Here is a 24,517-nt window from a genome sequence, read left to right on the forward strand (position 1 = left end):
AGTGGCAGAAGCAGCAGCAAATGGGCCACCAGAGAACTTTGCACGCAGCCCGAGTTTTGTTTTCTTACTTGACGGCTGCATTCCCTGCTGCCGAAGAGACAAGCTGTGCTTCAACCTGCGTAATGGCTTGTTTCTTTGGTAGTGGAAATGCTGTAGCCAAATTAGGATGTAAACCTCCAAGTTCATGCATGGTTCGTGTGATATATATGTGTGGTTATTAGGGCTGCCAGCTCTGGGTTGGGAAATACCTGGAGATTTTTGGGGTGGAGTCTGAGGAGGGTGGGGAGGGGAGGGACTTCAATGCCATAGAGTCCAATTGCCTAAGCAGCCATTTTCTCCAGGTGAACTGATCTCTCGGCTGGAGATCAGTTATAATAGCAGGAGATCTCCAGCTAGTACCTGGAGGTTGGGGGAGAAAATTAGACACCACTGTACATATATCAAGAGATTTGGAAATTAGTACAGGAGCGAAATTACTATCAAACAAAGTGCAAAACTTTATAACAAGCTACGTGCAATGACCTACAATGTAGGACAATATATACAAAAAGACCTACAACAATAATATACAATTATACATATTCTCAATTGTCTCAAGGTTGAGTACAAAGAATCTTCTTATGTAGATAATAATCATGTAGTAAGGTGGATGCCACTAGCAATGGAAGATACGGCCGTTTCAAATTCTTGACTAATTAATAATTCTTCTTCAGTCCTTCAAAAACAGCCTTTTTGAAGGACTGAAGAAGAATTATTAATTAGTCAAGAATTTGAAACGGCCGTATCCTCCATTGCTAGTGGCATCCACCTTACTACATGATTATTATCTACATAAGAAGATTCTTTGTACTCAACCTTGGGACAATTGAGAATATGTATAATTGTATATTATTGTTGTAGGTCTTTTTGTATATATTGTCCTACATTGTAGGTCATTGCACGTAGCTTGTTATAAAGTTTTGCACTTTGTTTGATAGTAATTTCGCTCCTGTACTAAGTACCTGGAGGTTGGCAACCCTAGAGGTTATATATATATAAAGCGAGAGACGGGGGGGAAATATCCCTTCTTTGGAGCATGGCCATGGTCTCTTTAATGAACCATATAGCATCACAAACGCTGCTTCGAAGCAGATTCTTGAGCTGCATTTGTATGGTGTTTCTGGTCAGAATCTCGTTTGCAAATTAGAGTTATGTCATCCTTTGCCACTAGATGGTGCCCAAATAAGAGAGCCATCTTCCATCCCTGGTAAAGTATGCAGTCCCATTGTGAATTTTAACCATAATAAAGAGAGCGCTCTTCTGAGAATCCAACTTGCATTAATATGTTACTAATTGGCATTTTTACAGTGTGAACCAACCACTTCTTTAAAAGTAGCAGGTGCACTCCTTATAATAATGTAGAAGTCAATATTGGAGGCAAAAAGAAACAATTACACCAAGGAGGAAAGAAAAGAGATAATTTAGTAACTGTTTAAGAATTTATGCTTCTCTGCCCTCTCAAACTTTTAAAGCTGAAAGGTTTTTATGGCAGCTGTAAAGAATGACACCATAATTGTGGCTTTATTCACTTGCCATGTTTATATCTTGCTGGGCAGGCCCAGGGGCTGTTGCTTTTTAATGTGGCATTTTTGATGGGGGTCCCACGTTGACTTGAAATGAGCTCCTCCTCCCCTCCCATATTAAATCATCCATGTGAGGATTTCCACTAATTCCTTCCAAACCCCATGAAATGGCAAGAGAAATGTGGAGGGGCACAGAGAACGCTGCGCCCTTCTCGCGCCCATGGGGCCCCTTCCTGCCCCCTTGCCTGTATAAGCCGTCTACTTAACCACTTGGGGCAGCATCGTTTATTGGGGCACAATTGATGCATGAGAGAAGTCCCAGAGGGGAGTGGAACTGGTGCTGAAATTGTGGGAAGGGGAGGGAAGGCCCCCCTGCCAATGAAATCCACAGCCCTCTCCTTTCATTCCCATCCATTGACAAACCCTTCTGTCTGACTCTCAAAAGCTGCTCTTCCAATAGGGTGTTGTACAAAGGACTGTTTACACGGTAATGCCTACATTTCCGCTTTAGTTCCCCCCCACCCCCCATCCCTATGCACCCTGCTGCCCAATCTAATTTTAGAGTTTGCGTGTGTGGAAAATGGCGTCAAGTTCAGCCAACTTGTGACCCCTCATGAGGTTTCCAAGGCAAGAGACTTTCAGGGGTGGTTGGGGCCATTTGCCTGCCTCTGTGTTGAGAACCTCACAGGTACAATCTATGTACAGAGAGCCAGCATGGTGTAGTGATTAAGAGTGGCAGACTCTAATCTGGAGAACCAGGTTTGATTCCCCACTCCTCCACATGAGTGGTGGACTCTGATCTGGAGAACCACTCCTCCACATGAAGCCAGCTGGGTGACCTTGGGCTGGTCACAGTTCTCTCCGAACTCTCTCAGCTCCACCTACCTCACAAGGTGTCTGTTGTGGGGAGAGAAAGGCAAGGAGATTGTAAGCCGGTTTGATTCTTCTTAAAAAGTAGAGAAAGTCGGCATATAAAAACCAACTCTTCTTCTTTCTTGGTGGTCTCCCATCCAAGTACTAACCAGGGTCAACCCTGCTTAGCTTCTGAGATCTAATGAGATTGGACTAGCGTGAACCATCCTTTAAAGCTTAAATCCCCTAAATTATTCTAAACGTATAAAGCTATCAGAGGCTCAGGATGACCTCAAGCATCTTCTACCCTAAAGCAGCGTGACTAAACCTATTCAACCCCCTGGCTCTTACTCTTTTCTCTTGACCAGGGGTGGGGGGAACAGAGTTACAGATGCCACTTTTGTTTCCTTGCACACCCCTTCCATTTCCCAAGAGAACAGACATCCCGGTTATCACAATATCTGCCGAGGGTACCCAAAACGTTGGCATCCTTCCGCCTGACTTGGCTCCTCTAGGTTGCTGTGCTTGTCCTGTATCTGATTTCTTTGCTTGTGCCAAGCAATGATTAGAGTATGGCAGGGCAGTGATTGACAGGAGGGTGTGTCTCTTGGGCCAAACCCCAGTCAGGCAGCTTGCTAAAGAGAAGCTCTGCTTGGGGCATGAGATGGCTGCATCCGGACAGGCAGCCGAAGCAAACAAAACAATGTAGAACTGGGCGGGAGGGCAAAATGGCCGTCCTCATTCAGGTATGTAGCCACAGGGTTGTGGCGGAGCTGGTCTTGGGGTGTGGGGTGGGGCTGGGGCCTTGAATACAGACAGGGATCAAATCATGCCTCACCCCTCTTTCTGAAATAAGGGGTGAAGGGAGGTGTCATAAAACACCGGGGGCCCTGCCCTGCCTTCCTTGCTGATGCATAGAGGTTGGTGGGGTGCCAGTCTCAGATCACGTCACCTGGCGCCTTGGGGTGGCACGACATCTCAGCCAGCCTAGACCCTGCATAAGCAAAACATGGTTGCTTGTGTTTCCTGCAGATTAGGTCCTTGTCCAGCCAGTGCATAAGAACCACCGTGATCCATTTACCCTGCAGAGAGGTACCACCCCACCCGAGGCCAACCGCAGGTGGCGGAGTCAGATAAATTCGGGGAATACCCAGCAAGCTTTTACTTGTTGCCATCATTAGCATAACTATTTACTTATCCTCTTCTTTGGCACTTACGGTAACAGCGTTCCTCTGTCTAGTGGAGGAAAGATGGTCCCCCCACCCCCAGAGCAGTGATGCAAAGGAAGAGTCTGGGCGGAGGGAGGGCTGCTGTGAAGTGGTCAGAAGGGCAGGGCAGGGAAAGCCCAGCTGAATATGGGTCAGCCTGAGAAAGCCAGCCAGTGAGAGGTTCCGAGAAGGAGAAGGGGGCTCTGGGGGACAGCCAGCTGTGTGGAGGAAGGGAGAATGGTGGAAATAGGTCTGAATGGATGGGTGCCTTAGAAAGGAAAGGGGGAGATCTAGTCAGGCCAGAGAGAGTCTTAAATTTTGGGATTAGGAGCCTGTGGGGTATGACAGGTGCCAGTGCAAAAAATTTAAGAAGAAGAGGAGAAGACATTAGGAAGAATTTTCTAACAGTTAGAGCAGTTCTTCAGTAGAACAGGCTTCCTCCGGAGGTGGTGAGCTCTCCTTCACTGGAGGTTTTGAAGCAGAGGCTAGATGGCCATTTGTCAGCAATGCTGATTCTATGACCATAGGCAGATCATGAGAGGGAGGGCATCTTGGCCATCTTCTGGGCATGTAGTAGGGGTCACTGGGTTTTTTTGGGGGGGAGGTAGTTGTGAATTTCCTGCATTGTGCAGGGGGTTGGAGTAGATGACCCTGGTGGTCCCTTCCAACTCTATAATTCTATAATGCTTTGATTCTAAGAGTGATGGGATCGTGGCACTGGGAGATAAATGTGGTTTTAGCAGAAGCTCTTGGCTCAAGGCATCTGACTGTGTCTGAATCAGCAGTGAAATCCTTCGTTGGATTCTGAGGCACAAAAATTTAACCCTGATTTCTCTTCCCCCTCATAGAAGAAAATGCACTAAGAGACTGGAAGAGTTCCAGTCTTGCTCCTTATCCATTCTCCATTATATCAAATGTCTACTTTTTCTGATCTTCCAGTAGAGCATCAGGAAAGTAGACCAGCATCTCCACATCCAACAGACAGAAGCAGTTAGGACTGAAAGACGTCATGGTTATTAGGCCTGCCCGCACTGGGGTGCTTAGCAACTGAGATTATTGTCCCAGGTGAAGGTTCTGAGATACAGGTGGGTGGGGGCTTGTTTTTCCAGCAAAGGGGGAGGGGCCTCTGTTTTGCCATATTTCAGAACAGGGTCCCAGCTCCTAGACTGCATCTCTGCTGTTAGATGAGGTATCATCAGCTATACACTCGGACGGCAGTTCAGCTCCCTTTGTTGTGTCTCATGACGACGGAGGGGAGATTGTTCTGTTTTTGTTCATGACCTTTGTAAGTGAAGCCAGCGCAGGGCTGTATAATGACCTGCACTAAAACATTTAAGTTCTGCAACCTGAGAAGACTGAACTGTTGTTCTGTATTTGCTCCGTCTATTCTGCTTCTGGTAAGGTGATAAGAATTGTCCTTGATTTATTGAAAGAGAGACTGGCACCGTCTTCAGCGGTGGTCGGCCAGTGGTGCCCAGGAAAAAGGGCCTGATGTTGGGTAAGATAGCTGCTGCCGCCACCGCCCAAGAATCCCCTTTGATCATCACAGGATGACTGCTCTTGAACATGGAGTTTCCATTCTGGGCTTTGTCCAGCCTCTCTTCTCTGAACTGAGCTTGTGCTTTGAAAATAGCCAGCTGTTTCTACATCTGGTGGCAAGGAATTCCTTGAGTTGGCCAAAGGACAAGGAGGGGGAAAGGAGCCCTTTAACACATGGTGTGGGAAAGAGCGCCCCCTCCCCCCAACTTCGAAGGATGCCCACACATTACAGAAGCAGAGATTTGCAGGATGCTGGATTCTGCACTAAACACCACTTCTGTGCTGTTTTCGTTGTGCAATTTGAGTAAGATCAGTTTCCCGAGAGTGCTGGGAATGCTTCATTGTGTACTGATTCCTGCCAGGGACCAGGGTAGGTTGGGTTTTGTGTCGGCCATGATGGACTTCCTGACAGATCTCCTTAACATCCTGCAGAGATTACCATCTTCGCTTGAAGCTACCTCCATATTGGTTGTCTTCAGTCTTTTCTGATCCTGGACCCAGCTTTACCCAACCATGTAGGATTTACTTCCTAATTCTTCCCCCCATATATGGATACAGGCCCAGGCTAGCCTGATCTCATCAGATCTCAGAAGCTAAGCAGGGTCAGCCCTGGCTAGTATTTGGGTGGGAGACCACCAAGGAAGACCAGGGTTGCTGTGAAGAGGAAGGCACTGGCGAACCACCTCTGTTAGTCTCTTGCCATAAGTTGGCTGCGACTTGACTGCACTTTACACACACACACTCAACCTAATCCACCAGCTAAAGACCGAACCTCTAGAGCCCAAAGGGGGTTGGAAGAGACAACCCTGCAAAAGCCCTGTGTTTCACTCTCTTCCTGGTTCTCTGTGGCACTAGAGAAATGGGCACTGGCAGCAAGGGTGGAGAAAGGGAGGAGTTCTCGAGGAGGGTGGTGGAGGCGTACAGAGATGTCTCTTTCCTATCTCTGTAGGGAAAGAGGCACTGATTGACGTCTTGTCTTAAAGATGGTTGTCCCGTCAAATAAATAAATAAGCAGGTCCAGGAAGCTCACTGAAGCCTCTGTGGCGTGCTAAGCTGGGACCAGGGATGGGGTTTTTGCCACTCCACAGAGCAAATTTGGGGGCGGGGGTGGAAAGAAAGCGTCCTAATTGGCAAACGTTCCCATTGAATTGTGTCAAAGAAAGCAGCCACCAGCAACTGATTTGCATTTTCCTCCATGTGGTGGGAAATATTTAAGTTGACAAATAGGATATTTAACAGCACAACAGATACTTGGCAGTTCGTTATTAACAACTGTTACTGGTGTGATTTATTTGCTGTTATAAAAAGGGCATTATTTGGTGAATATGATTCAGAAATTAGCTCCAGTTTAGCAAGAGGCCTTGACTGCCTGACCTCTTAATAGCCTTATAATGATGCCATTTACCATTCAGTGGCTTATTCAAGTTGCTCCGTGCTAGATTTGTTTCAAAGGACTGATGTTCACAGATCAGACTGGTGCATAGATGGTGCTCACCGGGAGAACATGGGGGCACAGCCATGCTCAAGGCCATGGGAATAAAGGAATATGGGGAAGGCAGGCATACAGTGAGGCCCTTACTTTACCTCCCTTTGAAAACTTCCCTTGCACTATTTTACACCTGAGTATCCACACGTTGCCCATGCAAGTCGGGGTGAAATACTCTAATTCTTGGCACTGCATGTGGCGGATCATGATTGGAATATACAAAACATCAAATAATGTGGTTAAGGGGAGACATGATAGAAGTCTATAAAATTATGCATGGTATGGAGAGAGTGGACAGGGAGAAGCTTTTCTCCCTCTCTCATAATACCAGAATGTGGGGTCATCTGCTGATGCTGGAGGGTGAGAGATTCAAAACAGATAAAAGGAAGTATTTCTTCACACAACACATAGTTAAATGGTGGAACTTCCTTGCCCCAGGATGTGGTGATGGCTGCCAACTTGGAAGGCTTTAAGAGGGGAGTGGACATGTTCATGGAGGAGAGGGGTATTCATGGCTACTAGTAAAAGTGAATAGTAGTCATGATGCATACCTATTCTCTTCAGTATCAGAGGAGCATGCCTATTATATCAGGTGCTGTGGAACACAGGCAGGATGGTGCTGCTGCAGTCATCTTGTTTGTGGGCTTCCTAGAGGCACCTGGTTGGCCGCTGTGTGAACAGACTGGTGGACTTGATGGACCTTGGTCTGATCCAGCAGGGCCTTTCTTATGTTATGTTCTGAATCCATAATCTTTTTGCTCTTCCAGTCCACATGCTCTTAGTACCCAAACTTCCTTGCCCCATATTCTCTTTTTGTCTAAAGCACATGGCCTCTCCCGCCCTTAGGCCCCATATGAGGCTTCTTTCCCTGTCAGATTGATCTTTCACTTCTCTTAAAGAATCTGGGCTGCTTAGCATTCTGTTGCTTCCTTATGAAGAGTTAGAACACTTGTAAACATTCCGTGACACCACAGCAGGCAGCCGGCAGCCAATTACTAGTCTGTTGTATATTCCAAATAGGTGAAGTGTTTGTCATGTTCAGAGGCGATCTTCTGAGGCAAAAGGATACTTGCAATCAGGGTAAATGTATGTAAATAATCTTATGCAAATGTGTTTCAGTTACATAATCCTATTGGGTAGTACAATAGAGAGAGAGAGAGAGAGCTGCCTCGGGAGAAAGTCAGGGCAAGAACTCCTAGAACGCAGCTGAGTCCTCCAGGCATAGGGGACACCACAGTTTCATTATACGGCCTAGTTACCTGGACTGTGGGCCCATTGATCGGCACATAGCATGTCACAGTTAACACTTCTGAGAAAGAGCCTTGAACACCAAAAAGGAAGCGGCTTCTGTAACATCAATGCATTGTTGCCATTTTGGCTCCCGTAATATTAATTTTATTAATTTGGAGGATTTCTGTGCCACCCTTCCACCAGACTTGGGCCCCCGAAGCTGCTTTCTGCTTTCCTGCTCACGGGGCACGTTTGTATGGGAGATGAACTTCAGCATGCGTCTCTGGACATGCTCACAGCTGGCAACTTCGCTCTTCCCACCAAGGTCTGTTATCAGTTCTGAGGCTGAGCAGGGGTTCCAAGCTTGATATGGTGACCCACTTAAAAAAGAAAGAAAGAAAAGAGCAATAAAACTGCAAAAGTCGGCAACTCATTTGCACAGGCTTCAGAACCCACTTCTGGGTCGGGACCCACAGGTTTGGGAATGCTGGTCTCAGGCACGTTCTGCCTCGGTCTGAGCTCGGACTTGTTCAGTGGCTACCTTGTGCCGGCTACCCGGAAGATGTTAGGGGGCTCCTACCCTCCTAGCTTTCCAGAGATGATACAAAAGAGAGAGCGTTGGGGGCAGTTGCAGCCCGGGGAAAAGGGGATTACTCTGCTGGTTGGGGCATGAGTTGTGTTTAGTAATGTTTTGTTTTAATCATAGAATCATAGAGTTGGAAGGTACCACCAGGGTCATCTAGTCCAACCCCCTGCACAATGCAGGAAATTAACAACTACCTCCCCACCCCATACCCCCAGTGATCCCTACTCCATGCCCAGAAGATGGCCAAGATGCTCTTCCTCTCATCATCTGCTTAAAGTCATAGAATCAGCATTGCTGACAAATGGCCATCTCACCTCTTCTTAAAAACCTCCAGGGAAGGAGAGCTTACCACCTCCCAAAAAACCACTGAGGAACCACTTTAACTGTTAGAAAATTCTTCCTAATGTCTTTTGATTTAATTTCAACCCCTTGGTTCTGATCTGACCTTCTGGGGCAACAGAAAACAACTTGGTACCATCCTCTATATGACAGCCCTTCAAGCACTTGAAGATGGTTATCATATGTTTTGTTTGATTAAATTGTTTCATATTGTTTTTATATTGTTGTTACATGGTCCTGGGATGCCTGGGAGAAAGACAGGTATATAACATTTTTTAACAAGTAAATAAACTGTACTCCCAAATCATCTGAAAACTGACAGCCACAGTCCGTTGGGAAACCCCCCCCCCCATTTCCCTCCATCAGTGCAGATGCGTGGATCTGTGGGGGCTGCTTCCAGCATCTGTAGGCCCTAAGAGCCTCTTCCAAATGATGATTTCCCCACACAGACAGGACATTTGTTTCCGGAAGAAGTGTATCAACTCTGTGTGTTGCCGGATGATTGGCAATACGTATCTTAAGATGCCTGTCAGTGTTGCCTGTTCATGAAACAGACACATCTGTTTATTTCACTGCAGAGACTCCCTGGCTGCTTGCTTGCTTTTAACTATGCGCTTGTATCCTGGTCACATTTCACTTGTGCTTTTTTGTTGCGAATGACTTCCAATCCATTAACAAATTATAATGATATGCAAAAGAAGAAGCCAGTTGAATGTTAATGTTCAAAAACAAACAAACCATTTACCAACAGTCTGTGGGCTGCACCGTTTCAAAATGATTTGTCCACTATCAGTGACTTATTTGCAGTGGCCTCGCCAATACAAAATGTGACCACTTGTGTTCAAAAGCTGTGCCATGTCTCTCAGTTCGAAATTGAGATGATGCCGCTGTTATGGCAGAGGAGAAATGCCTATAGTTGTATAGCTACATTTGAGTCTGGCTGCACGCTAGAGACCAACAAGATTTTCAGGGTAGGCCACTGGTCTTGAATCTAGCTGTTCTACCGAGGACAAACAGGACTACCCCCTGATACTGTAGTTGTGGGTGGGTGAAAACTTCTCTTACATTCTCTTCCTGTGTTTTGTCATTAGGTGTGGGCCGTAGACCTGGCTCTCCACTACAGCGACCAGTTGGCCTTGACGCAGGTATTGCTCTATGTAACAAACGGAAAGCTGGACTGCCGGTCGAGCCACTTTGAAGTACAGCTTGTTCCCAAGAAACCGAAATTCTGGCAAATCCAGAAAGAACAACCCCAAACTGTAAGCAATGCCCCCTGAGGATTTTTAAGTTAGTAGCTAAAACCCAGCTGACAGGCAAACCAGGGGTTGAGGGCTGGTCAGCAACCACATCCCACTGTTTTGTTGATCTAGGAAACCGAGCCAATGTGGAACATTAGTGCCTTTTCAGGTTACTTATCTACTTTGACTTATTAATCAATTATATTTAAACAAATCTGCATATTACCCAAACGGTCCCAAACTGTGCTCTTCTGTAGCTCCTGTTCAGTTCAGTGGGGCTTCTGTGACAGGAGATCCCGTTGGGTTATGCCTTGTGCTAGAGAGGGGGATAAGGGAGCGTTATTTGCATTTCCTGCCCCAGCAACCCAAACGTCTTAGGCTAGCTCTGGGGTGCTTCCAGATCTGATTAATTTTGAAGCTCAACTCATTATTATTTTTTAGGAGCCCCATGGCGCAGAGTGGTAAGCTGCAGTACTGCAGTCAAAAGCTCTGCTCACGACCTGAGTTCGATCCCAACAGAAGTTGGGTTCAGGTAGCCGGCTCAAGGTTGACTCAGCCTTCCATACTTCCGAGGTCGGTAAAATGAGTACCCAGCTTGTGGGGGTAAAGTATAGATGACTGGAGAAGGCAACTGCAAACCACCCCATAAACAAAGTCTGACTAGTAAACGTCAGGATGTGACGTCACCCCATGGGTCAGGAATGAGCTGGTGCTTGCACAGGGGACTACCTTTACCTACCTTTAGCTCATTATTTTAGACTATTTATTAGTCATGACCCTGCAGTGACACTGCCCCAGATTACAAGAATACTGAGTCTAGAAATGTTTTCAAGTACAGATTTATTCTGTACTACTGCAGCACCCATTATTAAGTGTCTCCTTGAAATCAGATTCAGATGATCCGGAAGCCCCTTTCTGTCCATCAGCAGAAAGAGATGTTGTGCCATTCCAAAAAAGTGTCAAGAGTTTTGCGATTCAGAGGTTAATGAGCTCCTGATCTATTGTTCTAGTCAAGCCACCCCTTTGAGTTGAAGAGGAGTAAATTAGATATGATTAGTCCCAGTAGTGCATGTTTAAGAAATGAAAAGTAATCAAGTAGCAACTTTTTAATTAAATTTCTGTCAGGATTAACGTAAATTTGTCATTCCCGGCCTGTAATTTCCACCACCACCCCAGTACATTTTTATTCCTTCAACTCTCACTTGCCTGGCAAAGGAAAATGCACCGTTGTATCAGAGATGCTTTTTTTTTAAGCCCAAAGAAATAAACAGGAGACAAATCTTTTTACAGCGCATGATCCGTAATGAATGATTAAGTAAAAACACTTTATGTGAAATTATGATGTTAATAATGCTTCCGTCCCGGCAAATTTATTACACGTACATTAGGCTGCTCACTTTGATTTTGATAAAATGGAGCCGTGACCGAGTGCGAGGGATGGTTTTTATTTTTAGAAATCTCCTTTGCAAGAGCAAATTTCCCAGATACTGCTGCTACTGTAATTATGTACAAAACCAATCACTCATTATACTTAGGATACATTATCTTTGAGACAGATGAGGCTAAATAAGCAAGATATTAATAATTCATCCGGCAGTTCATTATGCATGTGTTTGCCTGCTTGGTAGCTGAAATAAGCACCTCATCAAACTGATGCCGGCATTTAAACAATAGTTCTGCGTTATTGCCGCTGCACTCAAATTTACGCTTGTTAAACTGCTACTTAGATTATTTTATCAAGCATTCATTTATTTTATTCGTTGCCAAAAATAGATGGTTGAAATCTTTGGATACCTGACTTCACAGTGTGCAGATACTCGGTTCCAAACCTAGGCAGGATTACCCCTACACTAAATAAGCTAGAGAATAGGACCCTGGCCAAACGGGGGACTCGGCTGCTTATGCTAGCTGCCAACGTTAATCTCCAGCATACTTTGTTTCCATGCAGTACTGTGCATGTGCTCACAAATCTGCACTTAGTAATGGCAGGATTGGCGAACTGGCCACCCCTGGGAACAGCCACTGCATGCGACAACTAACCCCCAGGGTGGCAGGCGAGGGAGGGGTAGCCAGGCCTGCCTTGACAATTGTTTTGTCTTAGTAGGGAGGGCTAGACTGAAAAAATCTACAGCCCCTCTGAACGCCTAGATTTGATCATTAACCCCCTTAAATACCTCAGTGACTTCATTCACCGTGGTGTAGTAGTAAAGAGCGGTGGTTTGGAGCAGCAGACTCTGATTTGGAGAACCGGGTTTGATTCCCCACTCCTCCACATTAGCGGCGGAGGCTAATCTGGTGAACTGGGTTTGTTTCCCCACTCCTACACATGAAGCCATCTGGGTCACCTTGGGCTAGTCACACTCTCTCAGCCCCACCTACCTCACAGGGTGTCTGTTGTGCGGAGGGGAAGGGAAGACGATTGTAAGCTGGTTTGATTCTCCCTTAAGTGGTAGAGAAAGTCAGCATATAAAAACCAACTCTTCTTCTTCAATACATCAAGAAAGACAAACAGAAAAAAATCCTCATCCAGACTGCAAGGTACTCCCCAGTTTGGCCCTGGTGTATTTGCTCATGTAGGATCCTATGTGGACCCCATTAAAATGAATGGAAATTGCTTTGTGGGTTGCCCTTGAAAGGATTTGGCAAATACCAGTTGGCTTGGAAAACCATTGCCCCCCCCCCCACTCCACCACCAGTTTCTGCAAGAAGCAGAACACAGTTTCGCTTACACGTTATTATTTACCTCTTTATTGAAGCTGTCCAATCAATAGTACTTTGCTAAGAAATAAAAGGTGAGAAAACACATCTTGGGCTAAAACTCTGTATTGATTTGAGCATTTTGCTTTAGATTCCTGGCAGTACCACACTGTTAAGGAAACAATTATTTCAAGAGTTCCCAAGTCCTAAGATCATGCTTATAGAGGTAGCTCTGAAAAATTAAATGAAGAGCCAATTCTAACATAATACCGGTACTTCCCCATTCCAGGGGAATCACTTTTCAAATTGCCAGACATTGCATCAGGGGAGGCCGTAAGTCAAAGTAAAACAATAAAAGAATGTTCATGAGATGTTGTAATTTCAGAACTATTGGGACGGAGGAGAGTTGGGTTAAGAGCTCTGTTCTGCCATGATGTTCATTGGGTGATATCGGACCAGCGACTGTCTCTTAGTCTAATCTACCTCACAAGTCATTGTAAAGGGGGGGATGGGGTAGCCCCCTATGGAAGCAGCACTGAGTCCCTTAGAAGAAGGGTGGATTATAAATGCAGTATCAGAGCAACACCACCCTTGACCTCTTCCCCCAAGAAGGGATCTAAGTCAAACTTTGTGGAGAATCTCTCTCTCAAACTTTCAGACAGCATGGTGGTCTCAAAGACTAATTTGATTTGCTTCAGAATCATGTTTAAATAAAGTGATCAACGATAAGTTGCCTGTGTTTTCCTTGTGGTTCAGAGCTTTTGGATTATGCATGACACAGCTTCAATTCTCTCTTGAAATTGCAAGAAGATCCCTGTTTTAAGCACACAGCTATTTTGTCTTAGCAGCGACTTAAAGCAGCCTCAGTTCTTCCTGTCAGTGTCAATGAGGGCCAGTTCACGTGACTATAGAGCTGTCAGGGTAATGTAATCTTGCATGTGAAGTGTGCTTAAACAGCATTTAAGTACCGTAAGATCCGTCCCTACTGTGTTTCCCTACTCTGTGCTTCCCTGCTGCTTTCCCTTTGCCAAAGTTGAAATTTGCTTGTTTTAGGAAGCAAAAGAGCATGGCAGGTCTTACAATAACCTCCTCAAGAGTTAGCTACACTGAGAGTAAATGTTCTCTCCAGCAAGCCAGAAATCTGTCAGCACATCACCGTAAGCTCTTTCTCGCTTTTCTTTTAGTGCCAGGCTTCCACAGTCACACGCTCCGTAGTCATGAGCAGTTCAATGATGCACACCAACCTTTCCTTCATCTACTACAGTGTCTTTCTCCAGATGTGCAAGGCTCATGGGATCGGATATGACATCCAGGTAGGAAGTTTCAAGTGATGTGAGATTGCTGGGAACAGGAAGAGCATGCAAAAGTCAGCCAGGCCAGGCTCCACAGACTGACAGGACAGTAGCAACAGCGCTTGGTCTGGATACAAGCAAACGTAGACAAAAAGCAACAATTGGTGCAAGGGGAAAATATTTAATAATTAAATTGCCCCTATGCGTTTCCCATACGCTTCCCCAGGGGGATCTTTCTTAACTCAAACGTCCCAAGCAAGCAACGAAATAATCATGTAGTTTTCAAGATTGTTTCATTGCTTGCTTGGGATGTTTAAGTTAAGAAAGACCCCCCCCCCCCCGAGGAAGTGCATGCGAAACTTGTAGGGGCAATTTAATTATTAAATATTTTTCCCTTGCACCAATTGCTGCTTTTTGTCTCCGTTTGGTTTGGTGCGGCCCTCTTTTCTTTTGCTGGATACAACCAATCCAGGAGCACAGCATCTTGCTCCACCAAAGGCTGAAGGCTAACTGAGAGGCTGAAGGAGTCCTTTAGGGGTCTGAGGAGATTGCTAGGAATGAAAGGAGCAGCACTTCGCCACGGATGCAGGTGCCTGGGCGGGGCAGGGATGCTTCCAGAGTGCTTTGGTCTCAATGTGGCCTTTGAGGCAAAGTCTGCTGCTGATTCTGGGGCGGAGGGTTCTGAGCCGGACAGCAGCAGAGAAAAGTGATCTGGTTTCTTGGGGCTCTCCCTGGGCTTTGAAGAGGGCTTCTGGGAGTGCCTGTCAGGAGCAAGCCATGAGGATGGTATGTGATAGTGTGATTGAGCTGCCTCCAGGTGCTGTTGTGCTATTCTGTCCAAGGCCAGTCTGTACCCTGTTTTTAGTCTTCATAGATCCCCATACTGTGGGAAATGCCAAGTACTCCTTCCTGCCTCTGGGAGGGGGGTTGCCTGGGTTACCAGTTATCTCCTTTTGCTCTTCCATATATGCCTGTGCCTTACCTTTGCCCCTTACTAGTGTCCTTTTGAAATATGGCTTCTGAAACCTGTCGATTATAACCAATAAAACTGCTTTCGTGGACTTGCCGTCTGCTGGAATCTGTTTATGGGTTCGCCGCAGGGCTAGAGCTTACAGTGCCCTGGTTGCCACTTTGTGGGTTGGTCCCCACCTTGTAAGTCCTCAAAGACTGTGCCAGGTGAGGAGGGGTCAGCATCCTGACCCCTGGCAGTCCCTCCGCTTCTGCAGTACTATTCTTAGTAGCCTCCAGACTGGGTTAATGTAACATGTTCCATGCAGGGGCTGCCCTTGAAGATGTCTCGGATGCTTCAGTTGGTTAAAAAAAAATGTGGCAGCAGAACTCCTGTCTGAGATGAACCACTTGGAGCATAGAACTCCAGTGCTTCTCCAGTCCTGATTCACAGTGCTGGTTATTACCTTTAAAGCCCTTCGCAGCTTTGGTGCTCTCATACTTATGGGACAGCATCTCTCAGTGTGCTCCTGTTCCTCAGACAGCCTTCTCTTGGTGGTACAGTCTCCTAGGATTGTCCGTAAGACAACAGTAGGTCCATTCCTCAGGAATGGCCGGCCACAGTAGGTGTGGAGGGCATCTTTACTTGCTGCCTTCAGGAAGGTGTAAGGTGGTTTTATTCCAGAGGGCATTTGATGGAGGGTCCTGAGATGCTAGGGAGAAAGGCAGGCCTTATAAATATTTTAAATAAATAAAATAAACTGTTCTAAGAGATATGGTTTCCTATTTTAAAGTGTGCATGTGTATTATTCTCAATTTTATTACTGGATGCTTTTGTTGTTTTTCTTGCAGCTGCTTTGTTAGCTACCTTGTGTTGGAAGAGATTAAGCAGGTTACAAATATTTTACAGAATAAAATAAATTAGGGCTCTTCTGCTGACTTGTGGTGGGGACCGGTTCTGTCTTAAGGGGGGTGTCATCTGGGTGGCCTTTTGGCCCATGTGAGTCTCTCATGCAATTCTGCAGTCTATGCAAATCATTCTGTGGACTGCATGAAACTGTCGTATGCAACCGTCTCTTACTAACAGGGCTTAATATGAATCATACCTCAAACTTTGATCCGCATCTCTGAGATCCAAAGCGCAGGCTGTGGCTGGCAGTAGAGGGTGACTCACCACAGACAGCTTCTACCCACGTGGGCTTAAGGGGGCCGGCCACCCATATCAGGGCATGTGGCTTCAGTGCCTCTCTCATTTGATTGCTCGTCCCGGTTTTGATGTCAGCCTAGAGGCAAAAATCTCTCGTGTGTGCACTTAAATTAACCACCACTTTCAAAACCTGGTTGAGCCCCACACAATAGGGCAAACTCAATTCCCAGCTATATCCTGTGTGTTTTTTTTTTTAAATATGAGCTGCATCCTCATATTTTCAAGAGTTATAGTTATTTGAAACCTTTTATTGATGACACAGGTGCTAATTCCTTCGCTTCCGCCCTCCACAGCAAAAAGAAGGAACAATTTTTACAATTTTTGAAGAACAGAAGAGGCAAAGATTTGGAATGTTGTAAGTATGCAAGAGAGAACTGTAGGACTGGAAATATCAAGGGCTAATTCTCCATCCCCGACCACTTGTTGAAGCCTTGCCATTTGCTTGAGTAAGCAAGCAGGACCAGGCTAGGGACGTCCATAGGGCGAGCTAGATTCCAGTAGCACCTCAGGGAGCAACAAGATTTTTGGGGTATCAGTTTTCCAGAATCAAACCCCGTTCATCAGATACAAGCCGCACATACAAATATGTGAAGGGGGTCTCTGCTCAGCACAGAACAATCCGCAGGCCATGCCCACACCTTGCTGAATGTTGTTCAGCTCTGTCTAATAACAATGGAACTTACAAAGGGCAGGTTTCCTCTACAATTCGTAATGCATTGGTGTTTCATAACACCAATGGTTAGAAGGTCACATATTGAAAATCCAGAGCAGTTTTGAAAAGGCAGCAAAATTTTGCTCAGAATTACTAAACCTCTTCTCTGCTACTTGATTAATAAAAATTATTTACTACACAAATCCTTTCTCCTGACAAGTTAAAATGGAGACTCATCTTTCATATCTCCCTGAAGATTGCCACCTTACGAGATTGAAAATACTCATTAAATTCCACTGGCTGACAGGCCCAAATGAGAGGGTGATTGTTTCTAAGCATGCGAATGGAATCATTGGCAAAGTCATTTGTTTGGATATCATTAACAGAACAATTGGAGAACATCTCCAGGGGGTCCTGATGACCTTTGCTCACCATCTCTTCATCATCTATCAAGAATTATCAGCACCTAATATGCATGCCGAGACCAATTTTAAGGTGAGATGTTAATTAACTAACGATCCCAGTTAAATTTTCTGTTCGAGGACAGAAAATACCTCATGCTGCATTGTAAACAAGTGCTAAACCATCCCAGGTTCTCTTCTTAGCAGTGCAGGTTTTACAGTGTGAGGGTCAATATTGTGAGATTCCCAGTGAATCTGTTAGTTAAATTTAAGAGTTTTTGATGTGGTAATGTAGATTTGCTTCAGCTGGAAGCCACTGGACTACATGAAAGGAGGTCCTCACTCTAGTGATACCATTAGCTACAGCGGAAATTAGATTTTCATCTTAAATTTGCCTGTTCTTGAAGCATCTAATTGGAAAGGCAAAAAATCTTCATGTTCTCTTCCCTAGTCTTATGGATCAATGAAAGGAAACCATGGAGAAATTTAAAGTATATATATTAATAAATGACATAGATAAGCTTGGTATCCATTTTTGTGTGTGCCATCAAGTCACAGCTGACTTATGGTGACACCGTAGGGTTTTCGAGGCAAGAGACTTTCAGAGGTGGTTTGCCATTGCCTGCCTCTGCGTCATGACTCCAGTATTCCTTGGAGGTTGCCCATCCAAATACTAACCAGGACTGACCCTTCTTAGCTTCTGAGATCTGACTAGATCAGGCTAGCCTGGGCTGTCCAGGTCAGGGCTATTAATGGGGCTATATCTTGTAAACCCAAACGTTACACCTGTGTATTGCCTGTTAAGTATTGAGGACTGGGTTGCATGGTCCATGGTAAGTAATATAGAGAGCCCTACTACAAGTATTCCCAGGCAAGGGTGATGGACAGTGCCATCAAGGTGCAGCCAACTTATGGCGACCCGGTAGGGTTTTGAAGGCAAGAGACATTCAGAGGTGGTTTGCCGTTGCCTGCTTCTGCATAGCAACCCTGGACTCCCTTGGTGGTCTCCCATCCAAGTACTAACCACAGCCAACCCTGCTTAACTTCCAAGATCTGACACACTTGGGCTGGCCTGGGCCATCCAGATCAGCAACCTTCATCTTATTACCACCAATGGAAACTGTATTGTCATACTCAACACCCATATCATGAATGTAGGATGAACGTGACCTAAATCTAAAAGAGCTTTCCATATTCAAAGAAGACCCAGTTCACAGTGCCTCCAAAGAAGCACAGCACACAACGCAGCAAAATAATCCAGGTTGGAGCCCCATAGCAATGCCAGAATTATTATATGAGCCTTGAAATTTTAAGAAATCACAGCAGTTTCCGGGGAGGGGGGTGAGTTGAGATGAGCCAGTAAAGCAATAGCAGGTGCTGGTAGAGCTACCTGAACCTGGTGGCTTCAGCTGCTTCTCACAGAGACCTTAGCTGCTAGTCAGATCAGGGCTCCTGTTAAATTTGGCAACTTAACTCAGCCCAGCAAAAGGTCACTCCCTGGTTTGTAAGTGCCTGATACTGCCGTAATCCAATATGGTAAAGTAGAAGGGGCATCTAGAAGATGTGACATCTGGCACCATAAAAACTGTTTAACCACTTTTGACTGACTCTGTTATAGGGAGCGGTCCGAGATGTTGAAACAATCCTGGGAGTTGCAGAACACAACAAGCTACAGTTTGAAGAAGAGGAGCAGCAGGCCTCCAGAGCACAGGCTCCCACAAAATAGGTAGTAAAACATTAATTAAAAGTCTCTTTCCTTTATCAACAGTCTCATCCCCGCAAGGAAATAATCAGTCACAAGTCCAATTATGCCTACACCAGAGCTTGCAAGGTCTATTGAGATGGGGCTTTTGATTGACTTCTCCCAGTCCGGATTCTAGCATTCTTCAGACTGCTCCCTATGAATGGTGGCAGTAGAAAGTGCTGTCAAGTTGCAGCGGACTTATGGACTTAAGGTTTTCAAGGCAAGAGACAGAGGTGGTTTGCCATTGCCTGCCTCTGTGTGGCAACCCTGGACTTCCTTGGTGGCCTCCCATCCGAGTACTAGCCAGGGCCGACAGTGCTTAGCTTTCAAGATATGGAAGGCTTGGTCATCCAGATCTATTTGTGGATCTGATAAACTGGTAGCTGACAACTTTTGCTCAAAAATCTTTGAGGAAGATCATCCCAATGTGCTGAAGGTTTAACCGAGCCTCATAGTTGTTTAGGTAACCTCTCAAACTCCTGTGAACACTTGATGTGAGTAGCACAGGGCTTGTACCACAGAGTTCCACATCATTTGTTTGCGCTTTTGATTCTCTTTGTTATTTCCCATGTTGCCCTGGAAAAGAGCTTCGTCTTCCTCATTCCCTGCAGCATTTGACTAGAGGAAAAATGGGCACATGTATTTTACACTAAGCGATCCATGACTTCATGGAATATCACTGAACAAGTTGAATGTTACATCTTGGAAGGTCCCATGAAAGATGTTTTGAAATATTAATTTAAAGGGGGCTTGTGCATGAAGCAGTCATAGCGGACTGTGCTCTAGGCTTTGATAAGAATTGTCTATTTAAAAAAACATGTCTGACAGGGTATTGGAGGAGGCAGAAGAGGAAAGTTTATTTGTTGTATTAGAATGTGATCAGTATCAGAGCTATAAGAAAAAGCAAAGCAAGAAATATAGCTCAAACTGCCAGAGCGCTGCCTGACTCCACCCTGTCCTGATCCCACTAAGCCCATCTCCAGTTTATTATTATTTTTAAATCTGTGGGGTCTGCTCTCTCACACACACTCCCTCCAATCCTGCCCTACATCTCTCATCATGAGTAACTAGGCAGCCTTTCTTCCATTTTTGTCCTGGGACAGAATTCTGCAACTTTGTGCCAGCTTTGGAGGGAAATGTATCTCTTTGGTTATACATCTGCTTTCAAGTTTCTCAGAGCAGACCTGCAGGATCTCTTACTTCAGGCACCTTGAAAACAAATGATAAAATAGCAAATGCTGTCTTCAGGACAGGGTGGCGCTGGATATAGGAAGAGAGCATACATTTAAATTTTCCTTCCTTCAAAGATGGTCTTCTTAAATTATAATTTATTTATTCCGGTAGGTTAAACATCATTATTTTCCCACAAGCCACATCTCTTTTCCACATCTATAAATTCTTCATCATGTTGCCAGAGCTACACTGCAGTAAATGCTCGTCATGGAAAAAAGAGTGTTTTGGATTTTTGGAGAAACATCTTCGTTGAAGATATATAGATGCCTATCTAAATCAAGACACAATGACATTTTCTCACTGGGAATTAGATACAATTTCTCTGCTTTGGCTTAAAGGGATATTGATTTATTCTTCCAATAAAATGCAAATATATTTATTTATAAAAAGTAGTTTGGCCTTGGTGGTTATGTTGTGGAGGAGGCAATAATTTATCCAGGTTAGATACATGAGTACCCCTCAGGGGATTGCACCTAGAAATCTTCCTGCTTGTGCTCCCAGTCCAGCAATTTTAATTCTTTTGATAGACGAAACACAGATTTCTCAGCAATCCATTCAGAAGGAAAAAGAATATACTATATAATCCTTAAGAAATGGGGTAGGATTGTCTGGGAACACAGCTAGTGCATGAGGTTGTCCTCCTTTGTATGTGTGTTTTTGCCGTCAAGTTGCAGCCGACTTATCGTGACCCCGTAGGGTTTTCAGGGCAAGAGACGTTCAGAGGTGGTTTGCCATTGCCTGCCTCTGTGTGGGCTAAGATAGTTCGGAAAGAACTGTGACCGGCCCAAGGTCACCCAGCAGGCTTCATGTGGAGGAGTGGGGAATCAAACCCAGTTCACCAGATTAGAGTCCATTGCTCTTAACCACTACACCATACTGTCCTCCTTTACTATGGATGTGTTTATTAAAAAATTCCTAACATGCATTTCCATCAGTGTAGATCAGTGGTCGGCAAAGCATGGCTAGCGAGCCGCATGCGGCTCTTTGGCGCCTTGAGTGCGGCTCTGGAAAGCGCCCTCCTCCTCCCCCCCCTTTCCCTCCCCTCACAGCGCGGCCAGGTTTTGCACGCGCCGCTCGAGGGCCGGTGGCACCAAGGCAGGCAGCAGCAGCCAATCAGCGGGCGGGATTTTTCGCGCTTGTTTTGGCTGGCGGAAGAGGCGGAGGCCAAGGAACTGAGGAGGGGCGGACGGCACGCTGCGACCGGCGAGGGCAGCAGCAGCCGCCACTGCCAGTAGAGGCATGGGATGAGCGTTTGGGGAGGGGACCCCCCGCCCGGTAGGGCGAGCAGGGCCCCAGGGCTCCAGGAGGAGGAGGGGGCAGGCTTGATAGCAGCAGCACGAGCAGGGTGCGCTGCGCCAAGCGCCCCCCCTGGAGCCTCCAGCATGCCGCCTGCGCAGAAAGCCTGCCTGGCGGCGCTGGGGCGGGGGGAAGCGGCTGCGAGGTGGGGAAAGGGAAGCGCCAACAGCTGGCTGCTAACCACATCCGCGCCAGCTCAGGCCCCGCGATACTGGGCGCTTCTGCCGTCCGGCTTGGCGGCCCTCTCCCTCCCCTCCATTTTGAAGGCGCTGCGGCGGCGCCCCGATGGCGTTCATCTTGTGGCAGCTCCTGTCTCCCGTGCAGTGGGCCAAGTGGACGTGGGCCCCCCGAGCACGATGCCCTGGCCGGGGGAGATGGGAAGGCGCCGGCGCTGGAGGACGACGAGGAGGACGTGCAGGGCAAGACGAAGTCGCAAAACTCTGCATGGGGGGTTATTGGCCATTCATGAATGGGAGGTTTTGCCTTGGATTTGGCACTCAGATGCACATTTTCCCCATCCAGATTCTCAAAACTCAACAATAAGCCCCCCTGCTTATGAGAATGCAGATTGGGAAAATGTGCATCTAGAGAGCGGCAAATCCAAGGCAAAACCTCCCGTGCATGAATGGTTGTTAAAAGGCGTTTTGGCTCTCAAAAGAAATCTCAATCGTTGTACTGTTGATATTTGGCTCTGTTGACTAATGAGTTTGCCGACCACTGCTCCAGGGGAATTGATCCCTGTAGTCTGGAAATCAGTTGTAATTTGGGGTGAATTCCAGGCCCTACCTGGAGGTTGGCAATGCTAGCCCTGATGCCTGGCTTTGAAAACAGGTCCGGGAGTTGCGCATGACACATGCTAGGCCTGGAATGGTGCTCTGACCCACCAAAACAGGTGACTAAAAAAGAGTTGCACTTTACAGTTTGCATTAGTGCAGTGAAAACAAGCTGCCCTCCCATGATGAATGAGGAAAGCTTTTGAAGATTGAGATTTTTAGTCCATCCTGCTGCATTTTCCTCCACCATGGGTAAGTTTTGGGGGTTAAACTCTTGCTGCCAGTGATGTCTGAGGGTGCCCAAGGGGCTGCTGCTTGCTCAAATGAGGGCAACACCCTACCCCTGAAGTGAAGGCCAGCATCCTCTGGCCTCCTCCCAGCCCCCCAGCCCCATTGCTTCAGCTATTCCGGAAAACACGTTTAAATCTCTCTCTGCTCTATTAATTATCAAAAGGTAAGTTGAGTCAAAAATTTGTTCCTGACAAATGATTAATAATGAGTGGCCGGTGGCGCATTCTAGGACATAAACCGGCTACATGGCCACATAGTAATTGATTAATTAGCGCAATCTTGCTCTCCAGCTCGCTGGTCTGAGATGATGGCGGAGTTAGAAATATTGTTCATAATTATGTTGGGGGTGTGTGTGTGTGGAAGCATGGTGGTGGAACCTGCTCCCATTTCCCAGTTTGCTCTTCTGTGGCATTTTCTTTCTTTCTCCCTCACAAATGATGCTTAATGGTTCAAAACTGCTAGTTTTACTCAAATTATCACAGCCAGGGAAAGGAGTGGGTGGCTGGGGGTGGGTGATGTTGTTTTTCTCCCCTCCTTTAAAGTTGTCGCAATTTTCTAGTCCAAAAGGCCTCGTTCGATTATTATTTTAATATTATTGTTTAATTGGGCACCTTTAAAAAAATTTCCCAGTTTGCTCTTCTTTCTTTCGTCCTCACAGATGATGCTTAATGGTTCAGAACCCTAAGTTTTACTCAGATAAATTATCACAGCCAGGGAAAGGTGGATGGTGTGTGGGGGGGTGTTTTTTGCCCCTCCTTTAAAGTCAAATTAGTTTTCTAGCCCAAAAGGCCTTGTTCAATTATTATTTTATTATTATTGTTTAATCGTGCGGCTTAAAAAAAATCCTTTCTTTCTTTCTTTCTTTTTCTTTCTTTCTTTCCTTTTCCTTCCTTCCTTCCTTCCTTCCTTCCTTCCTTCCTTCCTCCCTCCCTCACAGATGATGCTTAATGGTTCAAAACCCTAAGTTTTACTCAGATAAATTATCACAGCCAGGGAAAGGTGGATGGTGTGTGTGTGGGGGGGGTGTTTTTCGCCCCTCCTTTAAAGTCAAATTAGTTTTCTAGCCGAAAAGGCCTCGTTCAATAATTATTTTATTATTGTTGTTTAATCCTCCGCCTTAAATATATAATAAAAAAGACAGGGCTGTGGGGGGGGCGGGGGGGGCCTCCTCTCCCCGCCGCAGATGCCCGAGGCGGCTTCTCTGCCGGGAGCGCGCCCGCGCGAGAGAGGGGGGGGAGATGTGCCGGGAGCGCGCGCAGCCCCGGCGCTTGCGCAGGCGCAGTGCCGCAGTGGGGAGCCTGGTAATGCCTCTGCGCATGCGCCCTGGTGCTTGTGGGGGGCGGGAGCGGAAAGCAAGTGGGGCTTGGGGGGAGGTCGGTGTTTGCTGAGTTTAGTTTGAGGGAGGAAAGTAGACGAGGAAAAATCCTCCTCGTCGAAGCTGGGGGGGGGGCGTGTTAGAAGAGCGGGTGGGAGGAGACAGATTCTGAGGGGAAACAATCATGGGGGGCCCCCCTCCCTCGAGTAACTGGCGAGGAAGGTGTTGAGGAGGGGGGGAGGGACCCTGATTGGGAAGGGAGTGGGCGAGTGTGTGTGTGTGGGGATACTGTATCTGTTCCCCCCCCATTGAGAGGGGAGTGTGTGGAAGGCAGGAGCCCCAGCTCGAGGATGTGGGGTGGGGGTGGGGGAATCCTTGGAGCTTTGAGGGGGGTGGGGTTGGGGGAGGGGAGGGTCCTCTGCAGGGTGCGGTGCCGTAGAGGCCACCCTCCAAAGCAGCCGTTTTCTCCAGGGGAGCTGAGCTGCCTAGTCTAGAGATCAGTTGTTATTCTGGGGGGGTCTCCAGGCCCTACCTGGAGGTTGGCAAGCCTACGGGGTGTGACCCATGGTGAGGCTGGCGGGACCTTGTGCCCGCTCCCGCCCTCCGTCCCTCCTCCTCCTCCTCAGGT

At 46.5% G+C, this 24,517-nt stretch overlaps 1 protein-coding gene across 1 annotated transcript in view; it reads left to right on the forward strand.

Annotated features, from left to right (window-relative positions):
• IQCH (IQ motif containing H) overlaps positions 1–18,963 on the forward strand; it is a 132,079-nt gene extending 113,116 nt beyond the window's left edge. The window contains exons 17-21 of the mRNA XM_056865756.1: positions 9,894–10,061; positions 13,928–14,050; positions 16,478–16,539; positions 17,223–17,331; positions 18,856–18,963. Of these exons, the coding sequence (XP_056721734.1) occupies positions 9,894–10,061; positions 13,928–14,050; positions 16,478–16,539; positions 17,223–17,331; positions 18,856–18,963 (570 nt within the window). The remainder of the gene's footprint in view (positions 1–9,893; positions 10,062–13,927; positions 14,051–16,477; positions 16,540–17,222; positions 17,332–18,855) is intronic.
• Positions 18,964–24,517: the final 5,554 nt, after the last annotated feature.

Source organism: Euleptes europaea, chromosome 20 (genome assembly GCF_029931775.1).
Source record: "Euleptes europaea isolate rEulEur1 chromosome 20, rEulEur1.hap1, whole genome shotgun sequence".
Lineage (NCBI taxonomy): Eukaryota > Metazoa > Chordata > Lepidosauria > Squamata > Sphaerodactylidae > Euleptes > Euleptes europaea.